Below are 20,370 nucleotides of genomic sequence, written 5' to 3'. Positions count from 1 at the left end.
CCACAAACACTCATCCCGTCTCGCCCTTAATACGCACAGCAGTCTCGTACAAAGAACTTCGCGGCACACCCAGCTGCTTGGCTGCCAGCTTGGCTGCGTGGGAGGCAGGCACGCCATCAGATATCAGCTCCCGCAGCTGCGCCTCTATCTGCGCATCTGACGGCGCCAGTGCCTCACTACCCGATGATCCCTCCACCACAACAGTCACCTCTCCCTGCACATGCAGGGAATGCAGTCTTTACAGGAGCATCATAGACATCTGGGCCTCTGTTGAGAGTCTCCTAGAGCTTCTAAGCAATGTCAATGGCCCTGGGCATGAAATAGGCACCGAGGCAAATTGAGTACTGCATGTGGCACAATCAGCACCACAGCACCTGCACCGCCGTCTGCACAGTCAAGGGAGACCTTGCATCAAGTGCATACCTTGCAGCCTCGCAAGCGCATCTCGCTAGCCACACCCTCCAGCGAGCCCCTGGAAAACTCCTCATGCAACTGCAAGCAGACAGATGAAGGCATCAGGTATTTTTATTGGCCATGCGGTTCCTGTCCATTCTTGAGGGTTCCAACCACAGCATATCCTCCCTGCGTGACAATAGGTGGTTAAAAATGCCTGTCAGCATATAGCCAGCATTGGCACCCGCTCTTTGCAGATCAAGGAAGCACAAAGGCGTACCTTCGTCATTTCCCTGGCTACAACGCATCTGCGCGAGCCCCCCAGGGTTGCAGCCATGTCATCGAGGATGGCCGCCAGTGAGTGCGGGGGCGCATAGAATATTAGAGTAGCTTCCACGCCTGCGATTACAAGATAATCCAACATATTATTGCTCACCGCTTTCTCTGAGCCAAGCACGGGCTGCTTAAGCTGAGAATTGAAGAGCTTCTCACAGAGTCTCTCTTTGCAAATGAGAAAGGCTCCACTTTGCCTGTATAGTCGAGCAGCAACTCTGCAGAGGAAAAGGGGCTCAAGAGATTACATGAAGGCAAGAGGAGTGCTCACCTGCAAGCTGCGACAGCCTCTTCTGCCGCTGTGAGGCCTTCGGTGGAAGGAAGCCCACGAATTGGAAGGATTCTGTAGGCAGCCCAGAGGCCACCAGCGAGGCCAGCACTGCCGATGGACCTGCCCAGACTTCAGAGGTCAACAGACTACAACTGCTCTGGCACCGTCTCTGGCAGCAGATCAAGAAATCACATGCTCCTTACATAGTGATTCGTGACAATATATTCACATCTATAGGCTGTCTTCCCCTGCAACGACCATTCTATACTCTCCTGGCAACAAGCCTTCAAGCTTGCAGCAAGGTAACATACAATCGCAGCTCTGCAGTATGGCTCAAACCGAGAGAACTCATCACGCAAATGAGTTGCTATCAAAGATACCCTCTGCTGCTGTATGGGTGCACTGCACTATGACAGCAGCGAGGCACACCTGGAACAGGGATGACTGAGTGGCGCGCATGCACTGCAGCGGCTATGAGTTTCGCCCCCGGGTCACTGACAGCTGGCATGCCTGCGTCGCTGATCAGCGCTATTGACGCCCCTTGCGCCAACCGCTCTAGTACCTGAACCATGCAAGTTTAATACTTCTTCTGAAGATTCAAAATTATAACTTATTCGCGTTCCTGGGGCGGGGAGGTGTTTGCAATGGTGACGCACATGGCTACACTTCTGGGACAACATTGGCGCTTGCTTTGTCTTCTCATATGCCTGACTTCCATTAGGCTCCAGATAACAAGCAATCACTTGTCGCGGTGACTTTTTAGCTGCCGGTGCTCTTAAGGCAGGGGACAACTTCATTGGAGTGCAAAAGTGGAGAGGCATTCGTGGGTTGAAAGGGAATCAGTCACCTGGGCCTCCTTGACGTGCTCGTTGTGCTCGTGGAAGCTGTAGAGCTGGGTGGAGATGCTGAAGTAGGACAGCAGCTTGCGGCTGTGCCGCGTGTCTTCCGCCAGAATGCAGTCTGCACCAGAAAACAATCTTTTGTCAGAACAGGAGAAGACAGCTTGCATCTAGTGACAGCGGTGCTCACTTACACAGCTCCAACAGAGGGCACTGGCACTGTGTGCATTTGCACTACACTCACACACACTCTCAAGACAGCCACGCTGTCCCACCTGCATCTCGCAGCACTCTCAGCGCACGCAGCGTGACATCTTCCAGGTTCCCGATCGGGGTCGCCACGATGTAGAGCCCCGGGTCCAAAGCTGCAGGCTGCCGGATCGCTGCCAGCACATCCCTGCCCTGCCGTGGCCCTCTGATGTCCTCTGACTGCTCTGGAGGCGCCTCATCTGCAATGTTCTCCGGCACCTCAGAAGCATCATTGCAGTGCTTTGTGGGCAGGGAGTCTGTTGGCAGGCCACCTGCGGGTGCTGCGGATGCTAGGCTGCTGCTGCATCTGATCTTTGATGCGCAGCAGCACAAATGTGTTCTGAGTGAAGCTGCTTTGTGTGGCTGATGCACGCCCTGCGCTGCAACACAGCGCTGCCTGGTGTTGTGAATGGAGAACGTTCTGGTGCTGAAGAGTTTTGTGAACGCTGCCCTGCTGCAGAGACGAGGAACGAAGCCGCGTGCCGGGCTCATGTCCTGTGGCACACCATTTTGTGCCACTGTGAGCAGGACATGCACCCGGTCCGGGCTTGAGAGTGTGCAGATAAGCTATATCAAGTTGTGCACTTTAAATATTCACCATGTCGAGTGATTTATTGGTTCCGAAACATATCAGATCACCAGACATGTGGCTCTGGGATCGTGACTGCAGATTTCTTGATCCACAAAGGTCGCAATAATGATCAAACGTAACGTTGCCTGGACAATGTGGTGTCCTCTTCTGCATTCTCTCTTTGACTTCGCTAAGTTGAAAGATAGCATAACGTGATGGGTGAGTAATCTCCGTTGAGGCAACATCGTGAGGTTGCGAGGGCGAAGAGCTTGCATTGAGAGATAACAATATCATTTCAAGCTTGCAAAGCTTACTTTACATCTGCACGGCATCGATTGCTCAATTTGCGAAGGCGGAGATAGCTCGAGCTCCTATCTTGTCCTTTCTGGTAACTGAACAGAAAGAAGACGTCTTTACGTTATGTCGTCTGCGCAGCTGAGCCACAGCATGCAACGCTGCTGTCCAGCAAGCACATCCGGGCGCCAGCGATCCAGCACGGCACACTGCCATGCACAGCACACTACTGGCCCTGGGCTTGGCAGACAACTCAGATCAAGCAGCGTTCTGGCTTGTGGCCAAAGTCGGTCTCTAAACAGCGAACAGTCGAATGTCTCACAGCATGTAAGGACGAGACGAAGAAGAGGTGCGATGCTCAGCAGTCCCGGCTGCCTTAATAAGTGTTGTTGCAATTTGGGCAGCTTCAAGGTGTAACTGGAGCGCCCCACGAAAGGGCTTTCTCAGAGTCTTTGCCACTGGCTGGATGTTGTTACAACAGCTCTGCGCATTGACAGGCTTACAAGAAGCTCCGCAGGATAATGGTTCTAGTAAAGTAGCGAGGAAAGCTGTGCTGTTGTCTTGGTATTTAGAAGACAAATTCCTGAATATGTGGCGAGAACTAATATGGTAGGTAGAGACTAATCGGCATTCACACTGACCAACAAGGATCAGGGGGTCTGCTGTAGTGTCCTGAATTGTTCACCTCATAAAGATTTTTTTGCAGGTGCGTCAGTGGTGCGCAGCGCAGCTATGACAGATGTAGGGCAGAGCCTGGAGCTCACGGATGAGAACGTGGAGCTTGTGCTGGACGAGATCAGGCCGTACCTGATGGCAGGTAAGACCCTTCCCCCATATCTAAAGGCCTCTAAGGGCATGTTGGTCGGTGTGATCCAGCAAGCATTCTAGCTCCTGTGAGTAGCCTGCATGATTCCTTCCTATCTCTGGGTTCTTGCCGACAATGTCCACATGATGGCTACAAACCTATAACCAGATGCAACACTGCAGCAACAGGTTGCCTGGAGCAATCGCTGCCCTTTCTGTATAGCGAATGTGAGCTGAAACATGCATGCAATTGTATACATGCAGCTGCGCAATGGACCAGAACTGCAATAAAATGCATGCTGTTTAGATCAGCCGTCCTCTGACTACTGCATTTGCCGTGCAGATGGAGGGAATGTTCAGCTGGTGGAGATTGACGGCCCGGTGGTCTACCTGAAGCTGCAGGGTGCATGCGGCTCCTGCCCCTCCTCCCTGACCACCATGACCATGGGCATCAAGCGGCGGCTGCAGGAAAAAATCCCGGTGCGTGCCAGACCACTGCCCTCTTACTGCCACAGCGTGTTCCTGCCAGGACATGACCAGTCAGCAATGAGATCCATCGCTGCGATTGCCAATAGTACTGTATTGCGATGTGCAGTGGTTGGGGCTTGAAAGGGCACAGTAATCTCTCAAAATCCTTAGTGGGAGTCTCTCTTAAGGACGCAGAAACCAGTCTCAGTGCTGGCCTGCCACCCATGGAACGCGTTGTAAACAAGGAATAGAGGAGTTCTGGTGGGGCAATGTCTGAGCGTACCTTTGAACATGCGCCAGGAGATTTTGGAGATTGAGCAGATCATGGACGAGGACACAGGCCTGGAGCTGACAGAGGACAACATCGAAACGGTGCTTGATGAGATCAGGCCCTACCTCGTAGGTAAGGCTTCGCAACCGTCCTTGAACCCGCAGCGTGACAGACCTCTCAAGAGACAGTGGCCTGCTGTAAACCGTCCAGTGCAGCTTCACCACGGGTATATTAGTGCCCTACCTCCTCTACCTTTGCTCTCACATGTACAGTGGCCACACCAGCTGCTAATCCAGCTGCATACCCTACCGCTGCATACACCCCACTTCAGCTTTGGTCGCCCCCTTTTCTGACTATCATTTATGAAGCCAAGATGGTCGGTAGCCGCAGTGCTGTTCGGACCGGAAAGCCTCACCACGGGTATTTTAGTGCCCTTGATATGTGCATCGACAGATTGTCAGGGACGACCTTACCTGCTGAGAACTCACCAGCTGATCAGGATGCTTTGGCGCACTGATTACATGTCCTGTGGAGACAGTCAGGTGTTCACAAATAGTACTGCACACACCCTCAGACCATGCCGTAGGGAATTGCATTCCTCTTCTCCAAGTTGACATTTTCGTGTGGTTTTTCAGGGACGGGTGGCGGGGGACTAGAGTTGGTGGAGATAAGTGGCCCGATCGTGAAAGTGCGCATTACGGGGCCGGCCGCCAGCGTGATGACTGTGCGAGTGGCAGTCACGCAGAAGCTGCGCGAGAAGTTTCCGGCCATCGCTGCCGTGCAGCTTGTCAACTGAGAGATGAGGGATTAAGGAGTCAGCCGTGACAGAAGGTTATGGCTGCATTGTTCAGCGGATCTTGCATCTGTGTGGCAAGCAAATATGCTGGTTGGTGTACTCTAGAAGAAGTGGAATCCTGTCGAGGAGCTTGGTGGGTTGATGGTCTTGCCGTTGGAAGTCCCACTAAGATCAGGGTAAGCACGTTGAGGGCCGTTGAGATCTTGCGATGGGGGCTTTGATGCTGCAGAATATTTGTGTGATTCAGCCCTGTCATTGCGATTGCATAATCTGGGATTGAAGCAAGAGACAATTTGCAGGCCGTGAGATGCTCTGCATGTGAGAAATTTGGTTGTCCAGCTGTTGACATCATGTGCCATTGCTGCTTTTGGTCATCAATCATCGGACGTTGGTTTGTACTGCTGTTGACATCATGATCGCATTCTCCATTGCATGCTGCTTGTCAATTCTTTGCCTTCTCAGTGATCATCAGTATTATGGATCTGTAATGCCTTTGATAGGGGCTTGGTGAAATTGCTCAATTTTCTCCATGTACGTACTCCTGAGAATTAGAGGAGTGTTGATTTGAACCTAGCGCCGGCTGTTCACGCTGTTCACTTTCGGCGTCACCACAATAGTCAATGGTTGTTCAGCATCTCATTGTCCTGGCCAATCATGCGCCAGAGGGGTTTCAACATCACAATGACTGTTCCCTGATCAATCTGCCTCTGCAAATTGACGCCTGTATGCTGCCTCGTCCAAGATGGGCTGCGGGAAGATCCAGCTGCCAGAACCTGCATGACAGCATCAGAGACAATCAATTGAAAACTAAAGATCACCCCAGGTTTTGGCACCAGGTTTTGGCCTCCAAGGGGGATCCCCTCTGGGATTGGGCTCAAGCTTTTGGGTTCTTGGATGGGGTTCTGGTGCGCCCTGAACTCTCTGCATATCGACAGATAAATCCACTATGCAGAGATGGAATCCCTAGGATTGCCCTGTGACATTGGAAGCTGCTGTTTGGGCAGCCCTATACATCTGTGGAGGCACTCTCAAAGCCTGGATCAGACTGGCCCCTCCTCAATCATAGACACTTCTAAGACCTCGGCAGCGATTGAGGAGCATTATTATTATTATTATTATTATTATTATTATTATTTCATGGTTCCAGTTCTCAAGGACAAGGTACGTCAAGCAACACCTGGATTATTGCTCTCCAGTCTAGGAGCATTATTATAATTATTATTGTTATTACACGCTTTTCCTGCCAAGAGGCAAGGTGCGTCCTGCAGACAAGCTGCAGTTGAAGGCTGCCATAATCCTACTCCTTGTTGGACTCGCCAGATCCAAGCAAGACCCAATCAACCGTGGGCACAGTGCTCAGTATTTATATAACCCCGCGCCAGCCGGGGACTAGGAGCATTGAGGAATAGAAACAGGACATTACAGCACAAGTCGGGATTTCAGCACCTGGCGCCTCCGAGGCTTCTGCATGCCGCCGTCGGAAGTGCTGCCGCGTCTGATCTGGCAGCTGTGCCAGTAGCGCGGCGTGCCTGGCCTCCAGCTCAGCGATGCGGTCAACCAACGGCAGCTGCGCGCGGCTGCCGTGCACATGCACATAGCCTGCGCGCACATGCCGGCCGTCAGCTAGCGCAGCTTCATGCAAACCTGCCAAGCTCATGGTTCCAGCAGACGTGTATTGTGTGTTGCACTAGTCAATCCCCCCAATCAACACGCAAACCAGAGCGCAAAAGACATCAAGATACTGCCTTGAAAACATGTGCGCAAATGCCAGCGGCCACCTATTGCCCCAGTATGGTTAAGGGAATTAGTATTGAGCATTCTCAGGCACCTGGGAGAATCAGCACACCTCTGTATATGTTGAATGAATTCCCCATGACATCGTCCTGCAGGCAGCGCAGAAATTGTCCGTTTCAACAGCTTCATCATGTCACTTACCACCCAGTGTTCAACCCAGCAATCTCCTCGCAAAAGTACATGGACGTTGGAATTCCGATATCTGCGTGGAGCGGCCTACACGGTATGTGCTTGCCTCATAGTCCACGAGGTCATCACCGATGTCGACCAGGTGCTCATCGACTGCCAGGAACTCCATCAGCTGCTCGTCCACTGGACGTCCAGTCAGCCCATACAGTAGCAGGTTCAGCACCTGCGCGCACGTCATTGGATCGATTCGCAAAATCAGCTGCCACGCAAGCATCTTGCCGCAGTCGACAGAGGATTCCCGAAATGCTGACTTGTCTGCCTTCTTGCTTCGGACAGCTCCTGTAATGTCAGTGGCAAAAGATAGCCACATTAGCTAGACCGTGCAGAAAATGATGCTGACATGTGCCATGCTTAAATGGGTCAAATCGCACACCCGGTCCTGTCATTTCGCATGCTTGTATAGGTAGTGATTGTTGATACAGTCCTGTTTACACAGCGCGGCAGCCCTTGCTCCCTACTTTGGTGCTCGCACTGACATTCATGTCTGCATTCTCTCCTGGGTTAAGTTAAACCTTGCTGCTCAAGATTGGCACGGGCATTTTCACCGCAGCTGCGGCCTCGTAAGGTACGGGGTGTGCACGCACCCGGTAGTCGAAGCTCTTTGCCTGGCTGGCAGCATGGATCTGCTCGATGCTGAGGTGGCGCGCTGACTCAGGCGATGAGTCAGCCGCGCATGCCGGGTGACCCAGCATGACTGCACAGATCGCCCTTTCCTGCCGCCAGTATTCCTCCCCCTTTGCTGCGCCAAACGCCACATCAGTGTAATTATACCGTGACATGAGCCTTCAGTAATTGCTCCCAGCGTTGAGGCTGAGCCTTGTCTTGCAGGACAGAGTGAGCTGCCAGAATCCCTCACAAAGAAGAGATCCCACTGTGTTACTAGCGCCAAGGGCTGCCTAATGCTCATTACAGCTGCTTAACCATTTCTGACAAGGATGGTTTGCTGCACATCTGTAGAGAACATAGACGGATAATCTTGTATACCAAATTCAGTATTCTACAAGGCAATGTCTCTGGCTGTCTTTACAAAGGGCACATGTCCTGCACTTGCAGTGCATCCCTTGGTGACAGAGCAATCACAGATGGAAGGGGCTCCACCTTTGCGATCTCATCTGCTAAACGCTGGTTCCACAGCCCTCTCCCTTCCAGCACAGTCTGCAGCGTCTTCCTCACTGCCCACATGACATCCAGACATGCTCAGACGTCTGGCATGAATGGACTGGACTGCACAGCTGAACCCTCCACTTTGATTTATCCTCCCGGCGTGGCAGCTGAGTGAGCAGTAACGCGCATGGGCTGAGTCCTCTCAAATAGGAGATACCACAGATTTTTCGCAACTGCACAGGACATGTGATTTGTGTCCAGGGGTTCAAAGGAAGGAACAACTCACAGTCTGAGTGCGCCTGAGGCAGCAGCAGGCCTTGTCTTGCGTAAAACTCATTGGTCTCATCGGCCTGGTAGATGGTGGCCTCCACAAACACGAGGATGTCCAGATAGTCAAAGAATGCCTACAAGAAAAAAGGAGCTTGGCGACAGAAATCCCCATCCTTTTGAAGCTGGATAACAAACATGGCGTGGAGATTCAGTCATACTTTATTGGAGTTCTCTTCACGTCAAAATGAGATTCTTCAAACCTTTGGAACTTCAAGGTGGTGGTATGGGAAGTACGTCTGCACGAAGTCCTCGATGGTAGTCCGTGATCTTCTTCTGTCAGTGAGCAGCGATTTTTTCAGAGATTAACATTTACACCAGCATCCGAAAAGGGCTTCCAGAACCTCGAGTCAAGACTTCAGATCACATTTACAGCAAGCAGGGGGCGACGTCAGCTCACAAGGCGTTGTAAGAAATTGTTGCCGTCCTCTCAATCAATTCTTGTTCACGACACATGATACAACGCAACTCTATAACACATTCTGCCAACCAATGCTTCAGAGCATGCTCTTATTATTTGTGCCTGCCTACGAGGATACAAGTGGTCTATTAAGAGATACCTGACCAGTCAAACAACGCACAAGCTCAGTATTGATTGGCTGGATGTTGGGATGCGATAAATCCGGTCAGGTCAGTTCATCAAATTCATGCGTCTGTCAGGAACGCCGTCGACCTCCGTGGGCCCAGTTTCGCACAACTTCTTTTCTCACTGCCTTCCAGATTTCCAAGAAATAAGGAAGTATGCCGACTTTTTTATACCATGAACGTGTCGCCATTCAGGCATTACATTGGCAGTCGGGGCATCATCAAAACCTCTTGTTGGCTGCGGTTTGGTGCATTTATGTTCGACTGATCATGGCAGAGCACCCAGCACCACTGGCTGCTGCCTGTGATGAAGAGCATGCAATATATCTTTTGCAGAGGCTGAATGATCTGACCATGAATGAAGGCGAGCCCTGCTGCGACAACGTCAGGTGCGACACCTACCATGTGCCAATCTGTGGCTCGTTCGTAATTGCACTTATTGTGGCGAAATATTAATAGGAGTGTTGCAGCAACAGCACACCAAATTTTGGGTTAGGAGGGTGTCAATACATCGTTTTGCCGCCATTCAGATTTCAGCACTGAGAGACTTATCGAGCTGCTGCTTACAGAATCTGCTGTGCTATCGCTATGGTGCCGGTATGCAGGCCGAGCTGCGACCCTCAACTTGCTGAGCATGAAGGCCAGCACAGCCAGGGTCGAATGACGAGGACGCCTGCCAGTACACCGCCGCGGTGTTCAAGTGGTATGAGTTTGGCGGAGGATTCTTTCCTGGACTGCAGGGCAGACACACCAACATAGTCGCCTTAAAATACTCACCGGAGAGGGCATTGACATCACTTGAGGTCAGTCCAATATCAAGGCAGCATCACATACTTCGATGAGCATAGGGGTCTCTGCACCAATATGCGGCACCAATATATTACGGGCTTGCTCTATCCCATGCCATCGGATGGTGCAATGCAAGTGGAAAGTAAGCTTCTGAAAAGCTTGGGGTGCGCCTTCATATATACCTCTGTAAGGGCAGAAGGGGCAGTGGCAGATTTCTGCATGTTTGCAGAGCCCCCTAAAAAGGCTGGTCCAGAAGGAGATCCACTGCCAGAGGCCAGTATCAAAACATTAGAGGACTGGGACACCGTCGAAGACGAGCCGCTCACACCAGAAGACATTAGTAATGTCAGCCTGCACACCTTCACCTACTCCATGCATGGACCTCTGCAAGAACAGGTTTGCTTTTGCAGATGCCTTTCCTGACCACTGGCTCCTGTGCACCAAGTTTGAGTCCACTACCGTTGAGTATGCCAGGGATGGCACCCTACACAGCGATGCTTGCATGTGTGCTCTGGCGGCTTGAAATGACATAATTGACTTGAGTGATTTTGAGGGTGACTTGGAGGTCAGAACAGAGGCTGTGCATGTGAGGGCTGGCCTCTTGTATGCTGCTGGCACCGGCGGTTTGAATGATTGCCACCTTGAGCTCGAGTGGGTGCCTGCATTGTTTGACTGGGAGATTGGCACGACTGACGTCACTAAGTATAAGAGGTCACAATGCTTGCGTGAGGGGGTCTCCTGGGGCCTCGTGAATGTAGAACCCTTGTGGTGAATCCAGGCCTCCGGAAGGCGCTGAAGAAAATGCACTAAAAGAAAGCTATGCAACTTCTCAAAAGAAGAGGCACTTGTGGGTGTCACACTTGCTCTATGATTGATCAGGATTATATAGAGCAGCCATGGAAGCCTATTGCTTAGAGTGCTCCTATGTTTGCTAAGCAACTCAGAGACATTCCCTGCACAACGCAGCGTGCCTGCCTTGACAGAGAAGAATGTATTGCCAAATTGTGAGGATTCTGTATGTTTGATATTGATCGATCTGAGCAATCTGCCCTCTTCCGCACATGCAATCCATGTGACGTGTGAAAGGTCATTTGCAGTGTTGACGCACAGAGTGGAATTTTTTCAATATAAGAATAGATCCAGTAACGCGGCGTGCCAGCCTCCAGCTCAGCGTTTGGGCCTATGAGGCCGCCCACATGCCCATAGCCTGCGCGGCGCATAGAAGTATACATGCTATGCAACTGCTGTATAATAATTGCCCCTAGCGGCGCACAGCGCGCACATGCCGACTGCAGCGCTCCTTGCTTTCATCAGGGGGAGTAATCCATTGTTCTCCTAGGTTACCTACCCTGCTTTCATAGAATATTCTCTGGCCACAAGCAGGATCCTGTGCTCGGTCAGATTGCTACGTTTCCGACTGAATGCAACCTGAGGGAAATTAGCAGAAGCTGAGCAAACTTTCGCCGGAGATAACGGAGGTAGGTACGAGTAGGTACTAACCCTAGGGTTAGTCCCCCTGATACAAAGAAGCACGTGTGGAGCAGCCGCCAACGAACGAGTGCCGCTTGCCCCTCCCAGAAGACTTTCCTGGTCGTCCGCTGTCACACCAAGTGTACGTTCGATAGAAAGCGGAAGTCGATACCGGTGTCAGAGCGACCTTTGACAGCGCATGAGCAGCAGAGATTGCGTTGCCTCGCTGCATATAATAACATTGTTACTTTGACGTCTCAGATATTTCGCCATACAAGCTTTCAAGGGCTCTGGGCGGCTATGTCAGCCAACACATTCAACGAGGGAGCTGATGTGCGGCAGCTTCGAAACATTGCTCTCAGAGCACATTTCAAGTCCCTGCTCGAGGTGAGCTTCTCAATGGTACCTGTAGCTACTAACACCCGCCATACATGAATGCAAGGACGATAATCATAAGAGGTTAATTGTGTCTCGCTTGGATCTGCCAACAAGGGGTAGGACTGTAGCAGCCTTAGATTGCAGCTCGTCTGCAGGACGTACCTTGCCTTTTGGCAGAAAAAGCGTATAGGAATCATAATAAGAGCTCACACAAAGGGATTACACTGGTAAAACTCTACAACACTGAACCAGAAGTGTCATGTTTCATGCAGGCTGGCATTTGTCCCAAGGATGCGGAAGATGAATGGCACAGGGCGAAACTGGAGGTGTCAGAGGAACTCCCAAAGATTCCAGTCATCTACAAGCTCAATCGTGAAGACTTCAAGCTGTCGGATGATTTTGAGGCCCTTGCAAAAGCCCGGGCACCACTCATTGGCGAGCATGCTGGTCTCACCTTCACAGAGAAATACAGAGACAGTTTGCAGCAGCGCTCAGAGCTCTATCCACTGATTCTTGCTTACGGGGAGCACATATGCACCAAGTATCCCCAAGTGTACCAAGTTCTCAGCATTCTTATGGGAAAAGGCCTGGAGCCTCTTGTGACAGAGCTGAAGCCCCTGCTAACAATTGAGCGCAGCTGGCAGATGGCACAAGACCTCTTGAAGGCCATGAAGGCACAGCTCAAGACCGGCTGCTTTGGCAGCGAAATTGGATGGCCATACAAGTGGGATCTGCCAGGATCACCGGAGTGGGAAGCAACAGAATCATGGGAGCGGGGCGATGCATTTGATGCTGCCAGGGAAGACGAGGGCCGGCTTCATGCGAGTCCAGTCGGGTTAAGAGATACTTGTGAAAGCCGTCAGGTTTCTTGAGAGACAGCTCCAGGATGCACCCGCCAGCCTGCAGAAGAACGCAGAGAACTACCAGGTGCTCTGTGGAAAGTATGGGAACAAGAGGGTGGAGGCATGCGCTGAGTATCTGAGGTCGGAGGATGGGACTTGGCTGCGCCGAGTGCGTGACCAGAGATACTCTCGCACCTGTGCCACCCGCACAAACTTTCTTGAGTCAACACAAGATCTTTGGCATGCCTTAGAGGACCGCGATATTGACAATATCTGCACGGATGATCTTGCCTTTGCAGATGCCTTCCCGGACCATTGGTTCCTGTGCGACAAGTTCCACTGCATCTTTATCGCGTATGCCCGACCCGGCAGCCTTGACAGCGATGCCTGCATGTGTGCCCTTGCTGCTATCAATGGCGCCATTGATCTGGGAAAATTTGACAGCGATCTGGAGGTGTCACCTCAGGCTGTGCATGAGAGGGCCGGTCTTCTGTTTGCACCGGGCGAGGGTCGCCTCGGGTATTGTCGGCTGGAGGTTGAGTGGGTGCCGGCGCTTTTCGAATTCATAATCGAGGAAAGTTTTGTGGCAGATGTTCACAAGGGCCCATACAATGTGGAGAGAGTTTCCTGGGGACGGGTAAATGCAGATCCTGTGTGGTACATCAACGCGTCTAAAATTGCATGAGGTTTCCTAGGAGTCGAATCTGTCTGCCACAAGCCTGGGTGGCAGGCATGGGCAGTGCCATTGTGTAATATGCACCAGTCAATTGTGATGTGTTTAAAATCACCAATTTGACGAATATTAATATAGCAGCTGTGTAGAGCAGCTGCCACGCCGCCTGCGCTTCTGACATCACCCTATAACCTACTTCAATAAAAGTAAGCAATGCGTCCTTTTTGCAGCGCCGCCACAGCTTGTGCATGCATTAATTGCAGTCAATTGAGTGGCAGTGAGATTTTTGAGGACCAAAGATTGCAGAATCAACGAGTGGTGCCATTTGAGAGGATTCCTGGAATGCACCACCTCGGGATTTTTTGCCAAAGGGAGTAAAAGAATAGGGAACTCTTGGTTCTGCGATGGCAAAGCCCTTCTTTGCAGCCCTTCTCTGCTAGCTTCGTGGAGTTGTTTGCATGCACCTTCAATGTCTACTGCTGAAGTGGGCCATGTGAGGCTCCTTGTGAATGATATCACAGCAGATCTTTTTGCACTCAATGCGGCACAAAAGAAAGACAGTACACACTTAGCATTCTGCGGAGCCAAGCAGCGCTGAAGGAATTGGATTACACAATAGCTGCAACAGGACACAAAGTGACTCGGCAAGTTTATGTAACTGGAAACAATGCACAGGCAGTGACAACCCTTCTACAAGGGTTCAACATACGAAAGCCTAAAAGTAGAGTACACTAAGGAAGCACCTGATAGCAGGATGTATAAAATCAACGAGTGAGTTACTTGAATTCACGTGAACGGCAATGTATTACTTTCGGTGTGAACACTTCAAGATCTTTTTCAATACCTAGTAGTTGGCTCTGCACTGCAGCAGCGAATATATAAATGTTGCCCAGGACAAAGCCTCCATATTCACCCGGGATTCTCCCTACAATGGGTGATCCCACAAAGTACACCTAATGAGTCGCGGATGACTAAATATCAGCAAACATGCAGCTTCACACAGCTTCCTGGAGTGCCGTCCTGATTAGGCCAGCTCTGCCAGACAGCAAAGTGCACTGCAGCGCCCGTGAACCAAATGCTGACTGCTCTTATTGAACTTCTCAAGTCATTTTAAGTAATGCGTAGTGCCAATTGCCCCCTGCAGATGGCACCTTGCTTTGTTGCAGCTTTGCAAAGAATGCAAAATTTGTAGCCATTGTTTTGCTTCTGTCCCAAAGAAAATTTGGATCCAAATAAATTTGGCGTTGCTGCCTGTTCCTTGCTTCCCGCCCACAGGGAAGCTTCAGCTCAGCGGCCGCTTCCAAAATAATCCCATACGTCTAGGCACAAATGCCAGGCAACCCTCACCCAGAATATGTACTTGGCAATTTTACATCCCTCCCGGCTTTTTCAAGCCAATGCATACAGCCTAACGAAGGCTCCTGCCCCGAGTCCTTGAGGGATTAATGTATCCCCATCTGGCCATCCACCAAATTTCACATAAAAGAGAGATTCAAGCCCGCAAAAAGTTTGTCATCCCTCACCCAATAAATCAAACCATGCTTCACAGCACCGGGCCCCAAGAAGAATTAGCAGCTACTGCACCAGTTGTGCAGGCCTGCTGATTTAGCCTTTTGAGACTCATCTGCAGCTCGGATGCAAATGCCCTCATTTTGGATCATGTCAAACAGATCAGGAATGCCCCTGCCCTGCTGCTTTTTGGATCTCTAGATCCGCAAAAAATCAGCATGCAAGGGTACGGGTGGCAGCAGATGTTGAGCCTAATGTGGCTCTCTGCTGACCACTCATGCACATGCACTCTGCCGCTAATCATGGTCCCAAATTCGAATTCGAATTTGAATTTGAATCCGTGAATTTTTAAACCCGGGCGGCGGCTGCGGAGTCGTTTCTGAAGTCCATTGACTGGCCTTCAGGGATTGAGCCAGTGGTCGAGTGGTAGGAGCCATTGGCCTTGTCATTCATGTCCGCCTGTTTTGCAGAAGCACAAGCAAATGTCAGGCATCTCCAGCTTTGAAGTCTTTCTTAATTGCTCCAAATGCAACAGTAGCAGCAGCCACGATGCACGGCCTGGCTTTCTTTGCCTCTGATCGGCCTGGAATTTAAATTGAATATCCGTGCAGATTGCTATTTGCAGGCACAGCTCAAATGTGGTCGCCAGCACAGAACATTTAAGTGAAGCACGGTAGCATTCCAGCCAAGTTTGATTTCTGTTGCTTGTGCGGCAGCATATACACACACGTTTTGAGCTCACAGCCAAAAAGCGCCCGGCATGTAGTGCGGGAGAAAATCTCACAGCGATTTCACCATGGGAGGGCAGGCTACAAATTCAAAAGGCCTTTTAGCCAGCCGTTGTGAATCCCGGTGTAACTGTTTGGGATAAGAGCGCTCCCTAGACCACTCAGGCAGCTGCTTTGTCTTTGCACCAGCCCTTTCGCAGATACTTCTGCCTTTTTGTGTTCCATTTTGTGATTGTTTTTGAATTATAAATCTAACTCAATTCAAGGCTTTTACACTTGCAAAGCAGCAGCTCACCTCCTTGGACCCTTTGAAGCCGGGCAGGTGAGCCATCTGGCCAGCTCCCCAGATCATGGCAGAGAGCCGGTTCGCCAGCGTCCCATACATGAACGCATATGACATTGCCACAAAGAACATGGCTGCAGAACAAATACACGCCACAGCTCAGCGCAAGCATCGAAAGTACAGTTGTTCCAGTGCATGCTGAATGTTGGAACAAGCTTAACATTGGTGCCTTGAATTTTGCATGCAGCAGATGTAAAGAAGATGCAGGTTCACTGGCGCAGGACAGGAAAATACATGGCAGCGCCTGTTTCCGCCAAAAATATGTCTAATACACCAGGCACAAAGCAAGTAGTTCTGATGCACTGCTCTCTTGCGCGGCAGCCTTTTCTCCTTGATCTCTCGCTCGCACTATCTCTCATGCATGCGCTTTCTCCTGGTAAGAGAGAGTAGGACAAGCAAGGGGTCGCACAAAAGAGAACGTGAGAGCAGCTGGAAACAGGGACTTTGCGCACCAGCAATGGTGTTGCCAATGAAGACGGGGATCATGGAGTGCACGATGTAGGTGCTCACACTGACCGGAGCTCCAATCTTCATGCCAAAGGGAATCTGCATGCATGCGCGCAGCCAGCCGTCAGGTGCTGAGATATCAAAACAGCACGTTTCTGTGCTTCAATCTCTGACTGTGAATATGGCACGCTTTCTGCCAGAGGCAAGATGCGTACGCAGACAAAGCTGCATGTGAAGGCTGCCAACAGCATGTCTAGTCCTTAATGGACTAGACAGAACCAAGCTTGCATATTAGGCTGCAACTGTCAAGGCATGTGGAGAAAACTGAGCTCGGTGTGAGCCATTCAAGGGTTCAAGGGTACTGAATATTTGGGCAGTACAGGTGGGGCTATTTTGTCCAGGCTGCATTTTAGGGCGTACCAGGAACATGTTGGCAATCACGTGATCTGCGCGCAGGCAGGCACAGCATTGTTAGTGTCTCTTTGATTGCTTCCAAAAAGGCACAGAGTCACAGAAAGATTAGATCATACTCACCAAAGATGATCAGGTTTAGCTGCAATTAGTCATGAACACAGCAAGCCATCGGTTGATGCTGCTATTCATCCCACTTCAATGGTCAAAATTGCAGGTTGCAAAATGTATCACAGACATTCAAAGGTTTGTCTGAGTATACAATGCCACCAAAGCTGAGCGCTGATGCGGGGGGTAACGCTGCAGGAGACAGGGCCGCACCAAATCCGACGGCAACGAACGCCAGCACCGGGAAGTAGACACCAAAGATTTTCCCGATAATGTCCTGCGCAGCAGTCGCCTGCCAGATGCCCAGAGTCACCTGATCCAACCACACCACCAACTCTTCATATTTATTCACGTTTTTACGCAAGTTCTCATTTGGCCCCTCCACCAAGCTGACGAAATGTCAATGCAATGCGTCACCCAGCAAATTACAGTGTCCAACACACATAGTGAGCAATCAACAAGAGCGTGTCATGTTTCCTGTGCATACTCGAAAAGCGAAGAGGATGAAGGAGGCTGGTTCTGTTGGGGGAGACAGACTTCAGATCAAGTGTGGTGTTCCTTTCAGCCACAGAAATATATTTCACAGGAGAGCTGACCTTCTCAGCACACCTCCTGCTGTGCACTTGAAAAACGAGCGACACTGTGGCGCAAAGAAAGAAAAGCATGAAGAAAAAATCGCAAAGAGTGAGACGGCAGCGCACCAGCCAGTTACAGAGCAGGCCGCGGACGACAGTGGTGCCAAAAGAGGCGCTGGTCTTGGACTTTGCAACCATGATCGCATTGGCCACACCTGCGCATGCATGCAGCTGTCAGAGCACAAACCTTCAGGACCCGCCTTTCGGCTGTCTTTGTCAGAAGACAATCATTCGGTACTGCTTTTTGCAACGGTGACAATCCAATCAGATTGGCAGAGCAAGGGGCCAAGGTTGTCAAATTGCATGCGGGTCTGAATCATTGCGGATTATAAATTCACAGATTGACCCCTTGAGAACGAGCAACATGGTACTTGGAAACGAGAAAAGATTCAAGAGGCAAATCAGTCTTTCAAGCATCCGCTGGGCTGTCACTGCCTGTCTGAAGCCACTAGAGACAAATGTAATTGATTGAATTTCAAAACATAATTTTAGTGTCTGACCTGCGGGCATGCCGCTCTGGAAGAGCAGTGTCTCGTCGACAATCCACACGATGAAGAGAGAGCCGGCCAGGTTTCCAAAGAAGGAGAAGAACCTGCCAAAAACAGGCAAGACAAACATCAGTGCTGCAGTTGTCACTTGACAGCACGCAGCCATGAAGAGCTGTCAACTGCAGTGCATGTGCGGTGACTAGAGCAGAAGCAGAGGCAAAGAGAGCAAGGATAGAAGTCTGTGTCGCTGATGAAAATGTGAACCAGGTTGCATGCACTGTAAGGAACCATGCAGGATCTTGAAAGAGGAGGGAAAGGGAAGGGACTGGCTGGGGGTGAAGACTCACCAGTTCTTGAGCAGCTGCAGCCACGTGGCCCGGCCCTGCGCAACACAACCGGAATCTTCAAGTCAGGGAAAACTCTATCAGGACCCATGCATGCCATGACAGCAATGGGAAATTTTTTGGTGAGGGTGTGCCGCTTCAACCAACCAGAACAGCGTATGCCGCATTGCATATTACCCGTGAATTAAAGACACCTCCAGACAGCGTGAATCGGTACCTCAGCACTGTGAGACACAACAGCGGTGGAAAGAGATGACTCACCTCAAAGACAGCGGCAGGCAGCATGGCTGCGTTGCCAGTGTAGAGCTCTCCACCGCAAATGATGATAAGGGCGAGCCCAAAGGGCAGGCCAAAGGCACCATAGACCAGCTTCTGCAGACCTGGGTCCGACTCCTTGACCTGCGCACATGCAAAGGTGGGCTTCAAAACACCCAGGCCGTTGTGGGCCCCAGAGCGTGAATTCACTGATGCAGAACGTGCTGTAATGAATGTCTGACGTGAGAGGAGTCGCGGGCGGGATCTGGTGTCGAGACATGGCGATTGATTGTTCTTGACCAGACTACAAAAGGCGAAGAAACACACCCCGGGCATCTGCCCACCGATGGTGTAGGCTAAGCAGCCGCCGAAGCTCAGGTAAAAGCCGGCCAGGACGCCAAGGTAAAAGGTCTTCCACCTGTGCGTTCAAGTTGCGTCAGTGCATGCCTCTAGCCAGAGTTGATAATGCCCAGCATGGTCTAAAGTAATGGCAGTGAATTCTTATTTTATGAGAAAAGAAGAAAGTTGATGCAAACGTATACGGTGAGCGCCGTCAGATTTGGCATTTAAGGCCCCTGAGCCAAGAGCCTAGTCGAGATGCTCGACTCAAATTTCTTGCTGGGACGGAGCGGACAACACCACCATAACTAAAAACTCTGCATAGCAGTCTCGGAAGCTTGGCGAACTCTTCTGTGGCCACTGTGGCCTGGAAAGAGAAGCCGCCCACCTTGGAGCATCAGCTGCAGCAGAGCGCAAGAAACTCTACGTCTCGTGACGGCATTGAAAAGTCATATGAAATTTATGGATAACGGAATCAAATTGTTTAAAATTACAGACAGTGCCTCCGTCCTAGCACCGACAGCCAGGTTGATGCCATGCACTCACCATGGCATGTTTGCCTTCTCCTCTCCCATCCGCACAGCCGCGTCGTAGATGGCAGGCGGCGGCAGCAGCTGGATTGTGGGCGTCCTTAGAGTGGGCTGACGCACCGCCACGGCCTTGCTGGTGTCGCGGCGACCGCGAGTCGATTCCTCGCGCTCATATGTGTGAGGGAGCGCCATCCTTGCAAACAAGCTCGCTGCTCGTTGTGAGGAGCTCTCCCGCAAGATAAACCGCAACGAGTGAAGCTCAAGGAAGCCCAAACCGAGAGGAGAGAATGAACAGAGCGTCAGATGTCGTAGGGCCACGGGGGTCCTCAATGACCTCAATTTCTTACTAACATCTGTCAAAGGTCATTTTTTCTTCGAAGGGGCCGCTTCCTCGTAAGTGGCAGCTTCGCTCCAGATACTGATATCACAAATAGCTGCACGCAGCCTCTGTCATTGGCACAAAAAAACCCGCGAACTCATGTGCATTTGCAGTGAAGACAACTATCCCACATTCTCCATAGCTCGCTGGCACCGGCCCCGGCTTTGCACTCGAGCTTCAAGCTCAAAGCTGAAGTTCAGAGCTGAATCCAGCCTGACCATGTACTATAGTAGTACAGTGCCAAAATTAGTCAACTACTGTAATGATGAGGTGATCAGGGAGACAACTTGAAGTTGAAAGCATGCACATTTACCGATCATTCTAGACTCAACAGAACATCACTTACAGAAGTACAGTCTCAAAGGCCCAGCTGCAGACATTCTGCAAGTGAATTCAATTTGGCTGTGCATGATT

At 50.9% G+C, this 20,370-nt stretch overlaps 5 protein-coding genes across 5 annotated transcripts; 2 read left to right on the top strand and 3 right to left on the bottom strand.

Annotated features, from left to right (window-relative positions):
• Positions 1–10: 10 nt before the first annotated feature.
• On the bottom strand, positions 11–2,931 carry COCSUDRAFT_35311 (tetrapyrrole methylase family protein; the record flags this gene model as incomplete). Its single annotated transcript, XM_005651467.1, has 8 exons — positions 11–214; positions 424–492; positions 674–792; positions 998–1,117; positions 1,427–1,559; positions 1,845–1,957; positions 2,112–2,325; positions 2,869–2,931. The coding sequence occupies 8 exons, from the start codon at positions 2,929–2,931 to the stop codon at positions 11–13; spliced, it is 1,035 nt and encodes a 344-aa protein (XP_005651524.1).
• Positions 2,932–2,974: 43 nt separating this feature from the next.
• COCSUDRAFT_32319 (iron-sulfur cluster assembly protein) lies at positions 2,975–5,818 on the top strand. Its single transcript, XM_005651466.1, has 5 exons — positions 2,975–3,299; positions 3,657–3,767; positions 4,098–4,234; positions 4,523–4,625; positions 5,129–5,818. The coding sequence occupies exons 2-5, from the start codon at positions 3,683–3,685 to the stop codon at positions 5,287–5,289; spliced, it is 486 nt and encodes a 161-aa protein (XP_005651523.1). The 5' UTR covers positions 2,975–3,299; positions 3,657–3,682; the 3' UTR covers positions 5,290–5,818.
• Positions 5,819–5,985: 167 nt separating this feature from the next.
• Positions 5,986–8,051, bottom strand: COCSUDRAFT_12443 (hypothetical protein; the record flags this gene model as incomplete). The annotated part of the gene is made up of 4 exons (XM_005651465.1): positions 5,986–6,062; positions 6,736–6,829; positions 7,304–7,435; positions 7,857–8,051. 4 exons carry the CDS (start codon positions 8,049–8,051, stop codon positions 5,986–5,988), a joined length of 498 nt encoding a protein of 165 aa, XP_005651522.1.
• Positions 8,052–11,847: 3,796 nt separating this feature from the next.
• COCSUDRAFT_59470 (hypothetical protein) lies at positions 11,848–13,452 on the top strand (the record flags this gene model as incomplete). The annotated part of the gene is made up of 5 exons (XM_005651464.1): positions 11,848–11,934; positions 12,198–12,402; positions 12,532–12,649; positions 12,789–12,940; positions 13,067–13,452. 5 exons carry the CDS (start codon positions 11,848–11,850, stop codon positions 13,450–13,452), a joined length of 948 nt encoding a protein of 315 aa, XP_005651521.1.
• A 1,286-nt stretch (positions 13,453–14,738) lies between these two features.
• Positions 14,739–19,846, bottom strand: COCSUDRAFT_46302 (hypothetical protein). Its single transcript, XM_005651463.1, has 11 exons — positions 19,594–19,846; positions 19,036–19,126; positions 18,715–18,852; positions 18,457–18,491; positions 18,122–18,213; positions 17,688–17,776; positions 17,200–17,299; positions 16,888–16,913; positions 16,473–16,566; positions 15,973–16,094; positions 14,739–15,408 (listed from the first exon to the last, which is right to left on the bottom strand). The coding sequence occupies exons 1-11, from the start codon at positions 19,767–19,769 to the stop codon at positions 15,298–15,300; spliced, it is 1,074 nt and encodes a 357-aa protein (XP_005651520.1). The 5' UTR covers positions 19,770–19,846; the 3' UTR covers positions 14,739–15,297.
• Positions 19,847–20,370: the final 524 nt, after the last annotated feature.

This window comes from Coccomyxa subellipsoidea (assembly GCF_000258705.1).
Source record: "Coccomyxa subellipsoidea C-169, whole genome shotgun sequence".
Classification (NCBI taxonomy): Eukaryota; Viridiplantae; Chlorophyta; class Trebouxiophyceae; family Coccomyxaceae; genus Coccomyxa; species Coccomyxa subellipsoidea.
This window is presented reverse-complemented; position numbering and strand designations above follow the sequence as displayed.